The 19,697-nt window shown below is 36.7% G+C and overlaps 1 protein-coding gene across 6 annotated transcripts in view; it reads right to left on the bottom strand.

Moving 5' to 3' along the window:
* ZNF638 (zinc finger protein 638) overlaps positions 1–19,697 on the bottom strand; it is a 99,841-nt gene that overhangs the window by 58,871 nt on the left and 21,273 nt on the right. For all 6 annotated transcript variants that reach the window (XM_010361928.2, XM_010361930.2, XM_010361927.2 and 3 more), the window contains exons 3-8: positions 15,088–15,149; positions 7,581–7,619; positions 6,517–6,815; positions 5,053–5,330; positions 2,242–2,388; positions 798–920 (exon numbers count right to left, since the gene is read on the bottom strand). In XM_010361928.2, coding sequence (XP_010360230.1) covers positions 798–920; positions 2,242–2,388; positions 5,053–5,330; positions 6,517–6,815; positions 7,581–7,619; positions 15,088–15,149 — 948 coding nt within the window. The remainder of the gene's footprint in view (positions 1–797; positions 921–2,241; positions 2,389–5,052; positions 5,331–6,516; positions 6,816–7,580; positions 7,620–15,087; positions 15,150–19,697) is intronic.

Below are 19,697 nucleotides of genomic sequence, written 5' to 3'. Positions count from 1 at the left end.
TTAAACAATTATAAGAGTACTGGACTGTTTGATACACAAAGAATAAATGCTGGAGGGGACAGATATCCCATTTTCCATAATGTGATTATTACACAACACATGCCTGTATCTAAAAATCTCATGTACCTCATAAATATACATATCTACCATGTACCCACAAAATTAAAAAAGAATTTTTTTTAAAATTATAAAAATATTTTCTCAACACCCTATTTTAAAAAACACACAAAGAAAACCTTAAAGGTGAGATATAGCTTTTGTACCTAACAGAAAGGTCATCCTTAAAGGGTAATTTAATTCTTAGATATTATTTATAGACATATAAACTGAAGCATAGAAATGATCTAGAAAGAATATACAACAATTGATACTTCTAAGGAAGTAAAAGTCCAAAGAATATACACTCTATGATTTTGTTTATGTAAAGCTGAAAACAGGCAAAACTCAACTATGGCATTAGAAAACAAGTTAGTAATTACTTGTGAGAAGAAGGGAGGGTGTAAGAATTGAAAGAAGCAAGCAAGGGACTTCCAGGTACTGTCAATGTTCTCTTTTGTGACCTAGGTACCGGATTCACAGATATTTGCTATTTTTGTGTTATATATGGCCAAGTATTTTCTCCTAGTCACCGTACACAGCACCATACATTTATGAAGAAGTTTTGATTTCAACATACTCGAATTAATGCACATATAATCTGTTGAGCTAACATTTATGTTTCTATGCATATTTCTGTATGTGTGCCATACTTAAACAAAAAAGTTAAACCAAACAACAGTGACCTAAATCCAGTTTACCTGTGCTTTTTTCTTTCCTGGAACACATATTTTCACACTTTTGCCTTTTATCGTAAGAGGTGTTGTTTCAATGTACTTCATAATTGCAGTAATCGCCTCTTTAAATTCCATTTCTAAGTAAGCCTAAAATGAAATTTATTCCATCTTTAGTCACAAATTTACCTTTAAAAGTTCCTGCATTTTAAAACTGACTTAATCCTTTCTTTTGTAACATCAAACTATGAAATTACCTCAAGTCATGGTTGTTTTTGCCCGTTTTTAATTTGCTCATGTGTAATTTGATTAAGGATGTTTCACACATGAAATGGACATTTAACCTTACAGAATTTCCATACCACTACCAAGATAAATCCAGGCAGTCTCATGGAACAAGAGGAAATGAGAAGGCAGGGCTCACTGAACAACAGGAGGGAAGGGAAGATATGGTCCAGCTTGTGGTAGGTCTGACATTTTAAAGGTTTCTTGCAACAAAGACAACACTATCACCACGTTCCCCGTCTTGACTCATGAATTTTTTAAAAAAGACAGAGGTCTCGCTATGTTGCCCAGGCTGGTCTTGAACTCCTGGCCTCAAGCGATCCTCCAGCCTTGGCCTCCCAAAGTACTGGGATTACAGACTTGAGCCACCACACCCAGTCTTAACTCACAAATTTTTCTGAGACAGTCTTACTCTGTTGTCTAGGCTGGAGTGCAGCAGCGCGATCTCTACTCACTGCAACCTCCACTTCCTGGGTTCAAGAGATTTTCCTGCCTCAATCTCCCATGTAGCTGGGATTAGAGATGCCTGGCTAATTTTTGTATTCTTAGTAGAGACAGAGTTCTGCTATGTTGGTTAGGCTGGTCTCAAACTCCTGACCTCAGGTGATCCACCTGCCTCAGCCTCCCAAAGTGCTGCGATTACAGGCATAAGCGAACATGCCCAGCCTTAACTCACTATTTTATGCTGTGCTTAAAGACTGTTCATAGTTCTTAACTTTATCATGTGAGTTACAGGAATATAACCCACAGACAATACTTACCATACACAGGAAGTAATTTGTTTTAGTATTATCAAACTGGTGTTCTAAAGCAGTGATTGGCAAGCTATGGCATATTACCTATTTTCGTAAATAGTTTTTTGCAACACAGCCATGCTTGCTTATTTACATACTACTTATAGCTGTTTTTGTACTAGAATGCCAGAGCACAGTGGTTGAGATCCTATAACTGGCTCATAAAACTGAAAATATTTATCTGGCCCTTTACAGAAAAAGTGGGCAAACACTTATTTTAAAGGATATAAAACATTACATTGGGGACTTGCTCATTCACATCCAAACATTTATATAACTCTCAAAGAACAATTATATATGCAGTACAAGCAGCTAAGGAACACAATAGCAATTTATAGAATCATCAAAGCAGTGACTTTGTATGAATTTTTATCACAGATTAAACGACTCACCTCCTTTCTATATGGAACAATCAGGACATCATTCACTTTCCCAAATGGTTGAAATAATTTTCTAACATCTTCTTCAGTACAACCATCCTCTGGTAATTCCGATACAAGAAGAACCGAACCATAATGCAATGATTGTTCTTTCCGAAGCTATTTTTGGAGTGAAAGAAAATTAAAAATAAACCAAATTAAGCTACAATGTACAGTAATAATCTCCTATATAATTTCTTCTACGACTAATATTAGTACATTAAAGGGTCTTTTCCAAATATTTTACCCATTTTCCTTTTTCCTTCACCACCCCCTTTACACAATTTTTTTAATCACAATTTTAACACTTTAATAAGATTTTAAATGCAAAAGTGATAAGAACTGTTATTTATATTTTTTAACCCAGAAATGGTTTACAGGTGCTCTTTTCTGTTTATAGCATCTTATAGCAAATAAGATCTAGGGAATGGTCCAAGGCCATTAGAGAGAATTTTTCTATGAAACTACATGGCCCACCGACAAGGAAAGCTGAAATTACAGCTTTGCTCACCCCCTCTGTTCTAATAATTGGAAATGATATCTAGACAGGTATATTTTTAAAAATTCATATATAATGCATACCATTTGAATACACTGTAGTATCAACTTTACCACTCATGTTAAAAATTAGAGCCAGGCATGGTGGCTCATGCCTATATCCCAGTGCTTTGGGAGGCCAAGGCAGAAAGATTGCTTGAGGCCAGGAGTTTGAGGCCAGGAGTTTAAAACCAGGATGGGCAACATACTAAGACTCTCTATTTTAAAAAGAGAGAGAAAAAAAAGGTCAGGCCTGGTGGCTCACACCTGTAATCCCAGCACTTTGGGAACTGAGGTGGGTGGATCACAAGGTCAGGTGTTCGAGACCAGCCTGATCAACACGGTGAAACCCCGTCTCTGCTAAAAATAAAAAAAATTAGCCAGGCGTGGTGGCATGCGCCTATAATTTCAGCTGCTCAGGAGGCTGAGGCAGGAGGCAGGAGAATCACTTGAACCCGGGAGGCAGAAGTTGCAGTGAGCTGAGATCGTGCCACTGCACTCCAGCCTGGGAGACAGAGCGAGACTACGTCTCAAAAAAAAAAAAAAATGAAAACACCCAGTGTGGTGGTGCATACCTGTAGTCTTAGCTACCTGGGAGCCTGAGGCAGGAGGATACTTGAGCTCAGGAATTTGAGGCTGCAGTGACTTATGACTGTGCCACTGCACTTCAGCCTGGGTGACAGAGTGAGACCCCCATCTCTCCTATTTTTTACTAAATAAGGAAACTTTTTTTAAAAAAGTTCCACTGCCACCACCTAGAAGTCTTGAACCAAAATGAAAAGAACTTCATATATTAATAATCTTATGAGACTAACTCAGCCTCTTCAAAATTTTCCTTATACTCAAAAATTTGTTCCCAATGCTCTTCAAAATTCTATTACTGGTTGATTACTGTAAGTTTATCCTTCTAAACGTTAAGTTCTTTGGGGCAGGGAACAGCACATACTGAAAGTCTTTAATGTATTTAGATACTGTTGAGAGCAATGCATACCACACCTAAATACTTGAAAACTTATTAATATTAAAATATACAAAATATTTGATATTTGGCCTATTAGGATTTTCTCTGAAGTCTCTTGATGTTTTAATATATTATTTCATAGTGATTCAATAAACATACACAATAAAACAATACCTTAGTATTGTAACCAGTAGTTTACAGTCAAAATACACTAAAAATCAGTACCAAAATATACATTTTACACTGTACAACAGAGTTTTTGACTTCTGAACTGTACCACAAAAAGTATAGAACAGATGAATAAAGATCATTTCTCAGGAGAGGCTCACTCTTATACCTTACTAAAAAAGATTACAAAAGCTCAATAATGCTGCTGGTGATTATTCACTTTCTCAATTAGAGAGCAAAACTCATCAAAATGATCTGCTTGGGAAGCTAGCCAAAAATGCCAAACCATCAAAATGTTCTCTTTTGACGCATCAAACACCAAACCACTGGAATTCCTAAGCTACAAGATTTTGAACCTTGGACTTTTATTTTATAAGAAAACCAGTAAAATATTCCATACTAAAATCATTTAATGACTCATAATTTCAAAGTTATTGGAAATATGGAATAAAAAAGTTAAGACAACTTCATTTTTTCTTGAGACAGGGTCTTCCTTCTGTAGTCCAGGCTGGAGTGCAGTGGTGTGATGTCAGCTCACTGCAACCTCTGCCTCCCGGGCTCAAGTGATCCTTCCACCTGAGCTTCCCAAGTAGCTGGGACTACAGGCATCTGCCACCACGCCCAGCTCATTTTTATATTTTTTGTAGAGAGGGAGTTTCACTATGTTGCTCTGGCTGGCCTCAAACTCTTAAGCTCGAGCGATCCACCCCGCTTGGCCTCCCAGAGTGCTGGGATTCAGGCATAAGCCACCATGCCTGGCAACAATTTTGTTTTCTGTTTGTCATAGCAAATGTATGCATATTTGCACTAACAAAGAATTACGAGGCCAGGCATAGTGGCTCATGCACTTAGGGAGGCTGACATGGAAGGACTGCCTGAGCCTAGTACTTCGAGACCAGCCTGAGCAACATGGCAAGACCTCATCTCTACAAAAATTTAAAAATTGGCCAGGCATGGTGGCACACGCCTGTGGTGCCAGCTACTTGGGAACCTGAGGCAGGAGGATCACTTGAGCCCAGGAGATCAAGGCTGCAGTGAGCCATGTTTACAGCACTGCACTCCAGCCACGACGACAGAGTGAAACCTTATCTCCAAAAATAATTATTTTAAAGAATTACCTTTCGCTGGAGAGAAACGGTTTTATCAGCCACCTGTTTAGATTCTGACAAAGTGTCCTCTTCAAGATTCTTTGATTTACAACGAATAGAATGTCCTCCTAGATTTGAATCACTCTTTGTAGCGCTTGTAGGTTTAACTGATGGTTTTGTTCCACTGCTAGTTTTAGGCTTTTGTGCTGGTGAATGTCCCTTATCAGCAGCTTCAAGATGCTTCTGTTTATTAAATTCTGTCCCATGCCCAGATCGTTGTACCACATCTTCTAATGCTTTTTTTCTATCTAGTAAAAATATATAAAACACAATTTCAATTGGAAAAAAATTAAGGTAGGAGCCATCTCCTGATATAATCACATAGTGCTATTCTCAAGCTGAACAGGAAGCACATAGACAATAAAAAAACCTATACTTTATTCACTCAGAAGGCTCTTACATGAAGTTCCTTTATTCCCTTATACCAGTGATCCTCAAAGTTTTGGTTTTGAGATTGCTTTACACTTTTTGAAGACTACAAAGATTTGTGTTATATTTATTGATATTTACCATATTAGAAATTAAAATCTTAAAAATATTTCTTAATTCATATATTAGGTTGGTGCAAAAGTAACTGTAGTCTTTGCCACTGAAAGTAATGACAAAAAAAGTAAATTCCCATATTAACGTAAGTATTTTTATAAAAAGCAACTGTAATTCCCAAAACAAAATTAGTGAAATGAGTAACACTACTCTATCTTCTTCCAAACATTTTAATGTTGGGCTTAAAAGAAGAACCTAAATTCTTTCGTCTGCTTCTGGATAAAGAAAATCCAGACTCATAAAGGCATGTAATTGGAAAAGAGAAGGCCTCACAGAACTCTCAGAAGATCTTGAGGACCCCAATCGATCCTTGGACCATACTTTAAGAAGGAATGCCTTATATATTAAAGGTATCTCCATTTGAAATCAGCATTTTAGACTATATTAGATACAATAAGACCTGTGCAAAGTACTATTTTTGAATTTTTCAGGCTAGTCAAGTGAAGCAGTGGAAGTGTCGAAGTACTTCTCAGATATTAACTATGGTTTCTTTCATTGTAGAAGAAGGAGTGTGTTTGTATGTGTGCCATGCCTGTGTGACTTATTTCTGAGAGGGCCATAAAATCAACATTAAGTCACAGGTTAAAAATAATAATCATTTCAAAAACATTTTAAATTAATTCATGGAATTCGATAATCAATTATTAAAGCAAACTAAGACATTTTTACCATCCTTGGTTTTTAAATATGTTGGTGGACACATACATTCACACACATTTCTTTGCCAAGTTACCAGAGGGAATAATTAACTCTGTGGGATGTGGGTCAGATCTCATTTAGCAATTCTAAAATTTAAAAAAAAAATAGAACATTTCTCAAAATCCAAAAAGACAGACATTTAAAAATTTAGTCAGAATAAGTACATTAATTATTTCATGGCCATCAGTGTACCTGATGATCTCACTGATCTCCTTGATATCCTTTCAGGGCTAACTGATCGAAAGCATTTTGGACTACCTCTAAATGGATTTCTAATTCGATATGGTGAACGGGATCTGGATCTGGATCTGTATCTAGAAATGAAACGATGGCAAATTCTTGGACTTCGACTTCTTGGTCTATACATGTAATGCACTGGGCTTCGAGACCGATGGAATCTGTGACTTGAGCTTGATCTTCTAGAACGCCTAGGACTGGGGGAATGAGAACGTCTTCGTGGAGTTTCATTTTCTTTTCTATTGCCCTCATTTCTACAAGCGGGGGGGGGGAAAAGCAAGTGATCAGCAATTTAATGTAAATTTAAACGATACTAAATGACAGAAGTACCTTGTTAAAAACAGACTGCTAACAATACCAAACTCTGATAAAAAGATATGTCCTTAAAACAAAAATGTTTTGTTACGATGTAATTCAGCCTTATAGGTAAATAAGAAATAATCAAGAACAGTTTATCAGCCCTCCAACTGCTTAGATGTCTGTTTTCTAGTTTACGGAAGAATACAATAATGAACTTCTCTGGTTTTTCCTGTACCAACATTATATCTAATTATGTTTTTAAAGTATTAAATTATGTAAGAATTTAGGAAATGATTTACATAAACAGAAGTTTTAAATAATTTTTTCCTGAAAGATTATGCCATCTATAAATATGACTCTGATTTCTCTAGGTGTGTGTACGTGTGTGTACACACCTAACCTGAGTAGAATCCCGTAGGGTATACAGAACGTAGTAATACCACTCCTAGCAGTCAAGGCATTTATAACAGAAGATATCATAAACATAAAGTAATAAAGTCAGAATAAAATATTTTCAGAAAAGGCTAAAGAAAGTAGATCAGGGGCGGGGCTGTGTCACATTTAAGCATTGGAGTAAGTCACAGATTCATAAAGGTTTTTGCATTTGCCTATTGTTTAAATGGCAAAAGTAGAACTCAAAAGAATCACTTTCTTAAAATTAACGGCTTCCTTTTAAAATACAATCAAGTTTTAATAATATTACTATTTTTAAAAATTACCTTCTTGATGGGAGGATCTCAGGATTCCAATCAGGATATCTATTTTGAAAATAAACAACATTAACTAACAGCTAAAATAAGACTGTAAGGCTCAATTAATCTTTACCTGTAATATATCAGAAGGACTTTTCACAACCTTTGCTGGAAATAAAACATTTTGAGTGTTCAATAAATAATCAAAGTATTATGCTAATAGGTGTATCAGGGAAACACATTCCCCATACGTTAAAGGACTAAACTTTTATTTAAGTAAAACGGCCAGTATATGCACAAAAGTGTTAAGAGGTACAAGATACAAGCTTAGGTTAAGGGTTAAAAAAGAGAAGACAGTTCATCTACTATACAGAACTCTAGGGAACACCACTCCTATCACATTCCATGTGGCAACTCACAGAATACAACACGAATGGTGCCCCTTAACTTGCACCAAGTAGTCCTCATGAAGATATATCCAGTGACAGGAATCAGGAGAGAATTCATAGAAAGGCTGCTTTTCAAGTAGCCTTTACAAAGACCTATTAATAGGAATGGATTAGGTTAGATTTCATGCAGTGGCAATACATAAACTAAGATTGGAGGCAAAACATTGGTGTTTTGTTTCAGGAACTGGTCTAGCTGCAGCATAGAAATGATGAAAAGGAATTATAAAGGGGAAAACTTGGACAGACTGTCTGTTGTTTCAAGTAGAGACAAATTATGAAGAGCCTTAAAATCAGGTAATGAGGTTACACACAGGAAAAAACAATGGGAACTTAACAAGGATTTGTAAGAGAAGACAACAGGAATGTTTTCAGAACAAGTGTAAAGGAATATCTGGAATTAGGGGAAAAGATGAGAGCTATTTAGAAATCAGGCATGTAGAAGCCATAATTACAGCCCTAAGAGTGAGACTAACATAAGATGGAGTTTATAGAAAAAAAGAGCCAAGGACAGAACCTTAGGCACATTGACAACTTCAGAGTAAAGCAAAGAAAAAATAAATAAATAAATAAATAAATAAATGATTAAGCAAAGAAAAAAAAACAACAATAAATGATTAAGGAGTAATCACAGAAAAAACTAGTAGGGGAAACAGTAGTATCACAGAAGCCTAAGAAAAAGGCTGTATCTTCACTTTCAACTTCTAGAAAATCTGAACTCTAAGAGGCATTTGGACAAGCTGATTATATTAAATAAATAAATCACTACATTTAAGAATACAATTTCAGCAGCAAGATGAAAGCCAGGTAAGGAAATGGAGGCAGCAAACTTCTGACAAATCACCAAGCAGGAAAATTAAGTTAGGTCAAATCTTAGTAAAGTGGTTTGTCTTGGTTGCTATTTGTCTCAGACAGTGTTAATGAGCTAACCCCATGGCAATTCTCAATTCCCTTTTCCCTTGTTTGCCTTTACTACAATGGCTAAAAAAGTTAAATATTTGCTTTCCCACTATCTCTAGAAGATAGCCTGTGACAGGTTCTAACCAATGAGACATAGGTACAAAACCCCTGACAGATATCTGAGAAAGCTTCTGCCTCTTTCTTCCTACTTTGAGAATAGATACATTGTCTGGAGCATCTTTTAATTATGAGGGGACAAGCTATGAAGACAAAATAGTTAACTTTAATCCAACATACCCATCACCTAGTGTCAACAATTCCCAATATATGGATAATTCTGTTCCATCTATTTCCACACTTTTAAAAACTTTCATTGCTCTGTACCATCCAGGAGGATAAATTCCTAGTCTTACAGTGATTCAAAGCAAATCTTTTATCATCAAACAAAAGTGGATTTCACTGTAGGTGCTGTCATTTAATGGCTATGAAACTTAAAGCCAGTTACTTAGTATGTGTAAGCCTTAGCTTTCTCATATGTATATGCTGGAAATGAAGGTGATTAACAACACATCAAAGTTATTAAATTTCCAGAGCTCTCTAGTTTATGGTTCACAAGAGCTTGAAGACTATCATTCAAGAGTTGGAATAATGGTCAGGCATGGTGGCTCATGCCTGTAATCTCAACACTTTGGGATGCTGAGGTAGGCAGATTGCTTGAGCTCAGGAGTTTGAGACCAGCTTCGGCAATCCCGTCTCTACCAAAAACACAAAAAATTAGCTGAGCATAGTGGCACTCGCCAGTGGTCCTAGCCACTCAGGAGGCTGAGGTGGGAGGATCACTTGAACCCAGGAGGTGGAGGTTGCAGTGAGCTGAGAGAGCTAGTAATAAATAATATTGTTGATCTTCACTAGGTTCAGGTTCACCAAGTTTAGACCTGTTCACTAGATAACACATGTTCTTATCCCTGCTGCCCAGGGCAGAAAGATAAAGCATGTATACATTCTGCAAGCAGAATTTGGAAACACCTCTATCCTGCCCAACTAGTCAAAAATGTGCTTCAGAAGCAATAACGCTCCTAACATAGGTGGTATAACATAACTATTAAGAACAAGGACCTAGTTAACTGATACTATCTTTATCCCAATGTGATGCAATAAATATACACATCACCAATGAAGTATTTGCAACAAAAATGTTCTCAGTGAATTTAATGCTAAGGAAACAAATAGAAAACCATATAAAGTGGGACATTCAACAAGACAAGTTTCCTGGACATTTCAAGGAAAAAGTCAACACTGTAAAAACATCCTCCTCAAACAAAAAAAAAAGATGACAAACAAAACTAAACAAAAAACAAAAAACAAAACAAAGAGTAGGCTATTCTAGATTAAAAGAGACTGCAATACATAAATCTTAACTGAATACTGGATTGGCGGTATGGATGGGGCAGACAGGAAGAGTTACAAAAGGCATTCTGGAAAGATTATAAAAGGCATTCTGGAAAGAAATGGGAAAATATGAATTTGGTTTATATATTAGAAGGAATTGTGGAATTATTGCTAATCTCCTTAAACGTACTGTATTGTGGTTATGCAGAACAATGTCCTGACATTTAGGAGACAAATGCTGAATTCAGAAACGACGTCTCATAATTTCTGCAATTTACTTTCAAATAGTTCAGAAAAAAGTATGAAGATATAATAAAGCAAGTATTAACAAATGGTGACTATAAATGAATAATATATAAATGTTTTTCTTCCTTTTTCCCTTCAATATTTTATTCTGAAATTTTTTTAAGCCATAAAAAAGGCCTATGAGCTAAACTAGTTCCGTTTAACTATTTGCTGCATTATGGTAGGGAAATTGTCTCTGTGCCTCAGTTCTCTCACTGATAAAATCAGGAAGAATCCTTATACTTAACACCTCATAGGTGGTTTTGAAAACTAAATCAATTATGTAAAGCACTTAGAATGCCCAGCACACAATAAACATAGTATAATTACCTATTTTTAATACTAAAATTCTGATGCACTGTATCTTTCCTCAACTATTCTTGTGTCATAATCCAGAAAGATCCAATAAAGCCAGAGAGAATAAGCCGTAAGAAAAGAAAAATCTAAATATACATCAAGGGAGGAATGAGTAGAAAGAAGGTATATCCCCATAACGCAGCTTAAAAGAATAAAGAATGCAGATCCCAAGCACCTAACCAAATCTAATTTATTAATTAAATTATTTTGCAGTGGAGAGAAAGTCATGAAGCAATTATTCAAGTGCATACAACCTGAATGTGATGGTTAATTTTGGGTGTCAACCTGACTAGATTGAGGGATGCTTAGATGGTTGGTGAGGCACTCTCTGTTGGCGTGTCTGTGAGAGTGTTTCCAGTGAAGATTAGTCTGAGTCAGTGGACTGAGTAAGGAAGATCTGCCCTCAATGTGGGCGGGCATCACGCCATAGGCTGGGAGCCCAGATGGTACAAATAGATGGACGAAGGTGGAATTCCTTCCCTCCACCCCTCCTTCCCTCTCTCCACCCCTCCTTCCCTCAGAGCGGGATGCCCTTCTCCTCCTTGTTCTTGGACATCAGAACTCCAAGTTCTCTGGCCTTTGGTCTATGTGACTTGCATCAGCAGACTCCTGGGGCTCTAGGGCCTTCTACCTCAGACTGAGAATTATGTTATCAGCTTCCTTTGTTTGGAAGCTTTTGAATTTGGACTGAGCCACACTACCAGAAGCCTGGAGTCTTCAATATGCAGACAGCATATTGTGGGACTTCTCAGCCTCCATAAAGGTGTAAGCCAGTTCCCCTAGTAAATCCTCTCTCGTGTATCAATACATAGGCATACCTCAGAGTTATTGTAGGTTCAGTTCTAAAACATCACACTAAGCGAGTCACATAAGCTTTTTGGCTTCCTAGTGCAAATAAAAAGTTCAATTTAGACTATGCCAGTCTATTAACTGTACAATAGCATGTTTTTAAAAATGTACATACATTAATTTAAAAGCACTTTATTGCTAAAAAACACTGATCATGAGCCTTCAGTAAGATGAAATCAAAGATCACTGATCACAGATTGCCATAACAGGTATAACAATAAAGAAAAAAACTGAAATACTGTGAATGTGACTCAGGCACGCAAAGTGAGCTCATGCTGTTAGAAAAATGGCACCGATAGGAAAGAGTCCTGACCGGCCCAGTAGAGACGAGGGAAGAGGGAGGCCTTGGATCTGCCATTGAGATCAGAGTGAGGCCAGGTGAAGAAAAATGTGCAGAAGGTAAGAAACTGTGAAGGCATCATGAGGCCTGGTTAGGAGACACAGCCTGGAATTATGAAAGATATACTGTTGTTTTAAATTTCAAACCAGTTACCTGTGTAACGAAAGAACTCAAGCTCCACAATAGGAAAAAGTGGAAACTGACCCAGAGGATGCCAGATCAAAGGATATATCCAGTTGCAGTTCTTACCAGCATACAGGTGCTAATATACACACTGTTCATTTTCAACTTCAGCTCTTGATTGCTTCTGGCAGCAAAAGCACTGCTCAAGGCCCAAACGAGAGAGCAATTTGGTATTAGGGGAAGGATTAAGATGGATTCTTGAATGGTGTTCCCCAAAAGATACATACATATATATGTTCCAATCCCTGGAACTTGTGAATGTTACCTGATTTGGAAAAGGATCTTTGCAGATGTAATTGAACTAAAACTCTTGAGATGAAATCATCCTGAATTATCCAATGGGCCCTAGATCCAATAGCCAGTGTCCTTCTAATAGCAGGGCAAAGGGAGGTTTAAGAGAAGAGAAGGTGGTGTGAAGACAGTAGCAGAGACAGGATTGATGGGCTACAAGCCAAGAAATGTCAATGATTGTCCCCCGTCATCAGAAGTTAGAAGAGAAGCATGGAACAGATTTTCCCCCAGAGCCTCGGAAGGGAATGGTGGCCCAGCTAACAGCATGATTTCAGACTTCTGGACTCTAAATAGAAATTTATTCTCTCCCAGTTTAAGTCAAAAAGAAAGGAAAAAAAAAAGAAAAATGGCACCAATAGACTTGCTTGACACAGGGTTTCCATAATCTTTCAATTTGTAAAAAAGGCAAATTACGGGAAGAAAAATAAATCAAAGTACAATAAAATGAGGTACGCTTATATTTATATATGTCTTCCCTATTGATCTCTGTGGAGAACCAAAATACACTTGATATGGTTAAAAAATAAATAGAGTAGAATATTAAAGTAGCAGGCATGGAAAGCAAATGCTTTAAAAATCAGGGTCCTAAGTGTATGAAAAAATAATAGGCTTACCTACACTAAAGGCTTTAATAGGTATACACATGCTGTTTGCTCAAGTAAATTAACGTAGCTATAATCCTCTTACTAGCATAAATGACTCTCTAAAATAAATAACTCACTCCCACCCAAACAAAAATTCACCTTCATAAGAATTAAGACGTCCCACTGGGTACCTGTGGGAAAATGCCGCTTTGGAGAGATTTTTCAATTTTCAACTGTATTCCTTACAGTGGCAGTAAGGCATATCCAATTCAGGTAACAAATTATCTCCCCATGATAACCTATATTTGTCTGTACAGCATCTATATAGAATACTAACCCCGATTTCTAGTCTTAATGCAAAAGATCCAGGTGACACTTATCTCACTCTCAACACCAGGAGTAGACATGACACAAACTGAGGTGGACTACCCTATTCCCACAGCCACTATAATGGGTTTCGGGATGGACAACTAACCCAAAGTGAACCGAAGAGTCAAAACAAGGACTTCTGCCAGAGTCATGGAGAAAGAAGTGCTTTAAAGAAAAAAGGTCAGACGGGAGAGGCATATATTCTCAGAACCTCCCAAGGCTGTGTCACAGGGTGAGGGGTGGGGTAAGGAAAACAAAAACAAAACAAAACCAAAAAAAACTCCTAGAAATGCCAGCTATACACATCACTTACATCCAGAACCGTGGGGTCCATTTTGCTATGTGAAAGAAGTGTGTCCAAGATTTCATAAGGCCAATGTAAAAGACAACAGCTAAGAAAGAAGTATTTCTGACACTAATTTTTATTTGAGCATCCAATACAGCTGCTCCTGAAACTATTAATAGAACCACCAACCTGATTTAAGCTTCCCAGTTAAATAAGCTTACAAATTATCTTACTTCAAAAAAAAATTTTTTTTTTTTTAAAATAGGCTGTCGCCCAGGCTAGAGTGCAGTGGCACAATCATGGCTCATTGAAGCTTCTATCTCCCATGCTCAAGTGATGCTACCACCTCAGGCTCCCAAATACTATAACTACAGATGTGTACCCCCATGCCCGGCTGATTTTTTTATTTTTATTTTGTTAGAGATGAGATACTGCTGTGTTGGCCTGAACTCCTGAGCTCAAGCAAGCCTACCTGCCTCAGCCTCCCAAAGTGCAGAGATTACAGTCATAAGCCACTGCAACTAATTTGGAACTTTAATCACTTATGACCAGAAGGATCCTCAATGATAATCTCAAATCCATTTGCCCAATAACATGTTACTGTCAGTCTGGTGGCTAGGAACTGTTTAATGGTATTAGGGAAGACAGAGTTTAATTTTACGCTACTTCAAGAGATACAGGAACACAGTGTTAAAATCACACTTTTCACCTCCATGGCCAGTAGGGAAACCTTCACAGGTGCCCTGTCTTTAAGAAGAAAAAGGTGGAAGAATTGAAGAGCCAATGTTAAGGAAGCAAGACATCTAGCTTGTCCATCCCTTACTTAAGGTACATTCTGAAAACTGGTTCTAAGTCAGAGAAGAGTTTTAGTTCCAAAATTAAATACTGGTGTTTGGTTTGCATTGATTTTCAGTTACTTGTCCTATGGGAAGAGGTGGAGATAGGAGAAGAAAAGATACCTGCTCTGATATAGATAAAAGATCCTGGGAAAGGTAAACCAGCAAAGAATGAACTAATGACATAAAAAGTTTACCTACTGGGAATTAAGCTAGAAAAGTGTTAAGAGCAAAGGATATATGGAATTCTACCATTTCGGAAAAATATTAAATATACTTCCACAAAACTATTTTTAAAAAACAAGAGCTTTCCAAAAATATTTTTCTCTAAAGTATTATACTAAAGGTATTTAAGTCACATCTGAACATTAACTATGTTGTAAATATGCTATCTATAATAAAGAAAAAAAAGTTCTTACTGTTGACGTAACTGTCGACAGCTCTCAATATGAGTAGATGTATTTTGATGCTGAATCCAATCCTATTGTAAAAGGAGAAAAGTGTTGAAATCAGAATATTCTTAATGTTGACTAATGAATTAGGCTTTTAAAAAAGACAAAGAATTTTTTTTTCAAAAATTAAACAAACATACTCATAAATAGCACTTGGCTGCTCAATAAAATTTTCACAAACAAAAGTTAAAGGCCTTGAAACAAATGCACTTAATACCATACCTCACTGATCCCATTTGAAAATATTTTAGTACAGAAAACATTTTAAAAATCAAAACCATGGCTGCTCATTTTGAAATCAATATATAAACTTGGAGAAAATAAAAACATGGATCAGAAAAAACTTACTGCAAATATAAAAACAACACACCAGAAAACACCAAAAAATCTATGAGTAAAATGGTATCTGTGAAACAGCATCTTCAAAATACAGTATTTCAATGACAAAATACCTCTAAAATTCAAGCTAACAACATCAACAATCAAAAAATGCCACCTCATAGACCAGTACCATTCCATACAAGGTACTCACTACACTGGCAAATAAGATTAGGAAAAACATGGGGAAAAATGCTACTCATCAAATCTATTTTCAAAATTTAAAAGTAACAACATTTCAAAGATCCAATATCCCTTATATACAGAGCTTTACAATTAACACAGTGTTTTTTTTTTTTTTTTTTTTTTTGACAGAATTTCGCTCTTGTTGCCCAGGCTGGAGTGCAACGATGCGATCTCAGCTCACTACACTCTCCACCTCTTAGGTTCAAGCGATTCTCCTGCCTCGGCCTCCTTAGTAGCTGGAATTAACAGGTATGCGCCACCAAGCCTGGCTAATTTTTGTATTTTTAATAGAGACGGGGTTTCACCATGTTTGTCAGGCTGGTCTCGAACTCCTGACGTCAGGTGATCCACCTGCTTCGGCCTCCCAAAAGTGCTGGGATTACAGGCGTGAACCATCATGCCCGGCCCAAAATGCTTTCTTATACATTACTTCATTTACAAATAAATCTGTCCTAAAATTACAATCTATACCCATAAATAACTCTGGAAGATACACCTGGTTTAAAAAAAAAAAAAAGGCCAATACAGTTTACAAAGATACAGTTTCCAAGGTGAAACAATTAGTTAAAAGCAATATGTATGTTACTCAATGTTTTACTGTTCCTCCAGCATTTGGAAAGGCAGAAAACTTACTAGATAACTCTGTATTTCAACACTTTGCTTAAGGAAAATGTTATTATTTGTTTCCATTTGAAACACATTTTAGGTCATTAGAAATTTCCACAGTTAAAATCACGGTTGACAATAATTTTGGATTCTGCCTTGGCAAGAACTACCTGAAAGAAGGTACACTGATTTGCAATGCTCAGCATCAATTTAAACTCAGCAACAAGGTATGACAAATCCTAAACTATTTTATTAAGCCACGGAACTGACTGTGGACTACAAAAAAGAAATGTTTGTATATCCTGTTTAGTAATACAAATAGAAAGCTAGAAGAGATTGGTAGTTAAGAGTCTCTAGTAGTACTAAAACCGGTATTTTTAATATTAATTGAACATTGTTTACATCAAACAGACACACTGGTGCAGGCAGTGGGTTGGGCATGATTTATTTGAACCATAAAGTGTTTTATCTGAATACGATGCCAACATTCAATAATCCAGAGATTTTACCCCCAAGTCCAGATTTCCAGCTTTTCTTGAAAAAATAGGAAGATACAGTAATACAGGATACCATTCTTATAGCAACTATCACCTGAAGATGATGGCTGCCCTATTTAAGACATACTCTTCTCAGTTCAACACACACATACATATGTTCTTTTAGGCTTGCTTCACAAATTGACATTACTTGCTTTAAGCTCAGTAAATACACCCATCCCACCCCAACTTCTAGACTCTCTAGTAACAGTTTCCACATTAGATAATAGTCCAAAAGCAGCACTGCCTCCCCAGAGAAAAAGTGATAATTACCAACTAGCAGGAGATGCTGCAAGGACAGTACAGAATTAGGCAGGCTCAGAATGAAACTGAAAATATCTACTCATATCAGGGCTCACTTACTACTCTCAACAGTTTTTTATTGTCAGTACTTTCTCAAACTGAATTATTTCAGACATTATGATACAGCTCCTAAACCAAGGAAAGTTTCTCCTTTAAAATCTGAACCCCAATTTAACAAGCAAATACATTTCACATTCTCAAAGTACATCTTCACAGCTACAGTTTCAAAGACTCGAAGGTGGGGAATATACATATTGTCAGATTTACTCAGTAGGAAAAAGTTTACAATCGGTAATTTACATTTATTGGCTTCATATTTATGTCACATATACACACACACAAACACGAGGCTGCAAAATATATCACAGAAACGAGAGGCAGTGTGTACTATCAAAATCCATCTTCACAAACCCCCATCATTTGGCCACTTAGTAGTGAAAAATTCATTACTTAGATGAGCCCCATTCTGTTGTGCTGTCTGTTAAAAGGTGTGTGTGTGTTTTTAACGGCAATCTAGGTGAGCTCTGATGATGACTAAATGATTTCCTCTTCTCTCAAATTTTTACTTTTATCCCATTAACCCAGGTTTTTACCATCTTATACTTGAACAATTAGAGAAGCTTCCAAGTGGTACTCCACATCATCTCATCTCTATTTACCCTGCATACTTCAGTCAGGTTGCCCTAAAACATACTTCCAACATGTCACTTCACTTATCAACAGACTTATCTAGCTTTCTAACGCCTCTCACCTCAAGTCTAAACTCCTAGGCTAGCTCTTCAAGGCCTTTCATACTTACTTATAATATGCTCATCATTCTTTCCCAACTGCCTCCTACCACTATGAAATATAATCTTCTCTCCAGACCTTTGCCTCTCTGTATGTTGTTGCCATCCCTCCTCTTCTTTTTCTTTTTTCTTTTTTTTTTTTTTTGAGATAGAGTCTCGCTCTGTCACCCAGGCTGGAGCCCAGTGGTGCGATCTCGGCTCACTGCAACCTTCCGCCTCCTGGGTTCAAGCGATTCTCCGCCTCAGCCTCCTGAGCAGTTAGGATTACAGGTGTGCATGACCACACCCGGCTAATTCTTGTATTTTTAGTAGAGAGGGGATCTCACCATGTCGGTAAGGGTGGTCTTGAACTCCTGACCTCAGGTGATCCACCCGTCTTGGCCTCCCAAAATGCTGGGATTACAGGCTGTGAGCCACCGCGCCCGGCCCCCTCCTCCTCTTTATACAGGCATATCTAAAGCCTCTTTATCATTCAAGACCCATCTTCAACCTACTCCATCAAGTCTTCTCTCCCACATCATTCTAGTCAAGACAGACTCAGTGCATTCAGTAACTGTCATTCCATTCGTCTAACTAGGCTATAAAAGTCTTTTGATGTCAGGATGCGTATTTATAGTTCTTTTTAAACACACACTGCTACAAATACAATAGTTAAAATAATTAAATTGGTAAAATGGTAATGATTAAATTGGTAAACTGATGATGCTGGCCTGAGTGATACACGCCTGAAATCAAGATAGAAATCTCTGTTCCCTACAGCATATCCAAACAAGTTAAATAAATCACAAAACTACTTGTTGCCTTCTAATTGTTTTAAATGTCTTGGGAGTATAATTTTTCTCCTCAATAAGATTGAATAAACTGCTTAATAACATCTAAAATTTTACACAGTTCCTCATTTCTGTCCCAGTACCTAACTGGAGTCAAGCACAAAACTGGTATCCGTAAGTACATACTAAATTAAATGTACACCTTTTCTACTCTACAGAATATAAAACTTCAAGTTCTTTATTTAAAGATATATTTTCTTGGATTCATTATGACCAACTAAAAGTTCAAAATAAATTTTTAAAAAAATTATGTGGTATCCCCAGTCACAAGAACACAGAGAGACTAACACTCAATTCACTACTTAGGCCAGGGCTACTTACAGATTACAATTAGGTGCTATGATTTATTCTAAGACTTTCCCTTGTAAGGACTTTGCTATCCCTTCTGATGGAATAAGGCAACTATTATTTTAACAGAATTTGGCACATCTGGCTAACATGGTGTAGAACGCTGCTTTCTTTTGCTGAGGTTAACCTTAAGAAAATAGCATAGCAACAGATCTAATCAGATTCATGTTGATGAAAACCTAATGAGTGAATAATGAAAAGAAAATCAAAAGGCAACATTGGAAGAAAAGAAAAAGAGCATAACACATAGATTTTTAAGCCTAAGTATACAACCAATTCCAGGCCATGGCCTTGAATCAAAGCTTTTTTCCATGTTAGTATATTCCCTTCTGACCCTTTACAACCTACATCTATAAATCACATTAGCAAATAGAAGAAACAGTGATTGCCAACCATACGTAAGTATATAAAATTTACTTGGAAATTCCTGCTCAAATCTGCCAATGATTACAACTGAATAGTATGTTCTACATTATACTAAACTTTACTGCCTCTGCAAAATACTTCCTTCTAACTATACTATCAAAGTATCTAAATCATCTTTATTTTTTAAAGATTTTTCTCTACAAATTTCTATCATTTCACATTATTTTTTGAGTCCA

Source organism: Rhinopithecus roxellana, chromosome 17 (genome assembly GCF_007565055.1).
Source record: "Rhinopithecus roxellana isolate Shanxi Qingling chromosome 17, ASM756505v1, whole genome shotgun sequence".
Classification (NCBI taxonomy): domain Eukaryota; kingdom Metazoa; phylum Chordata; class Mammalia; order Primates; family Cercopithecidae; genus Rhinopithecus; species Rhinopithecus roxellana.
This window is presented reverse-complemented; position numbering and strand designations above follow the sequence as displayed.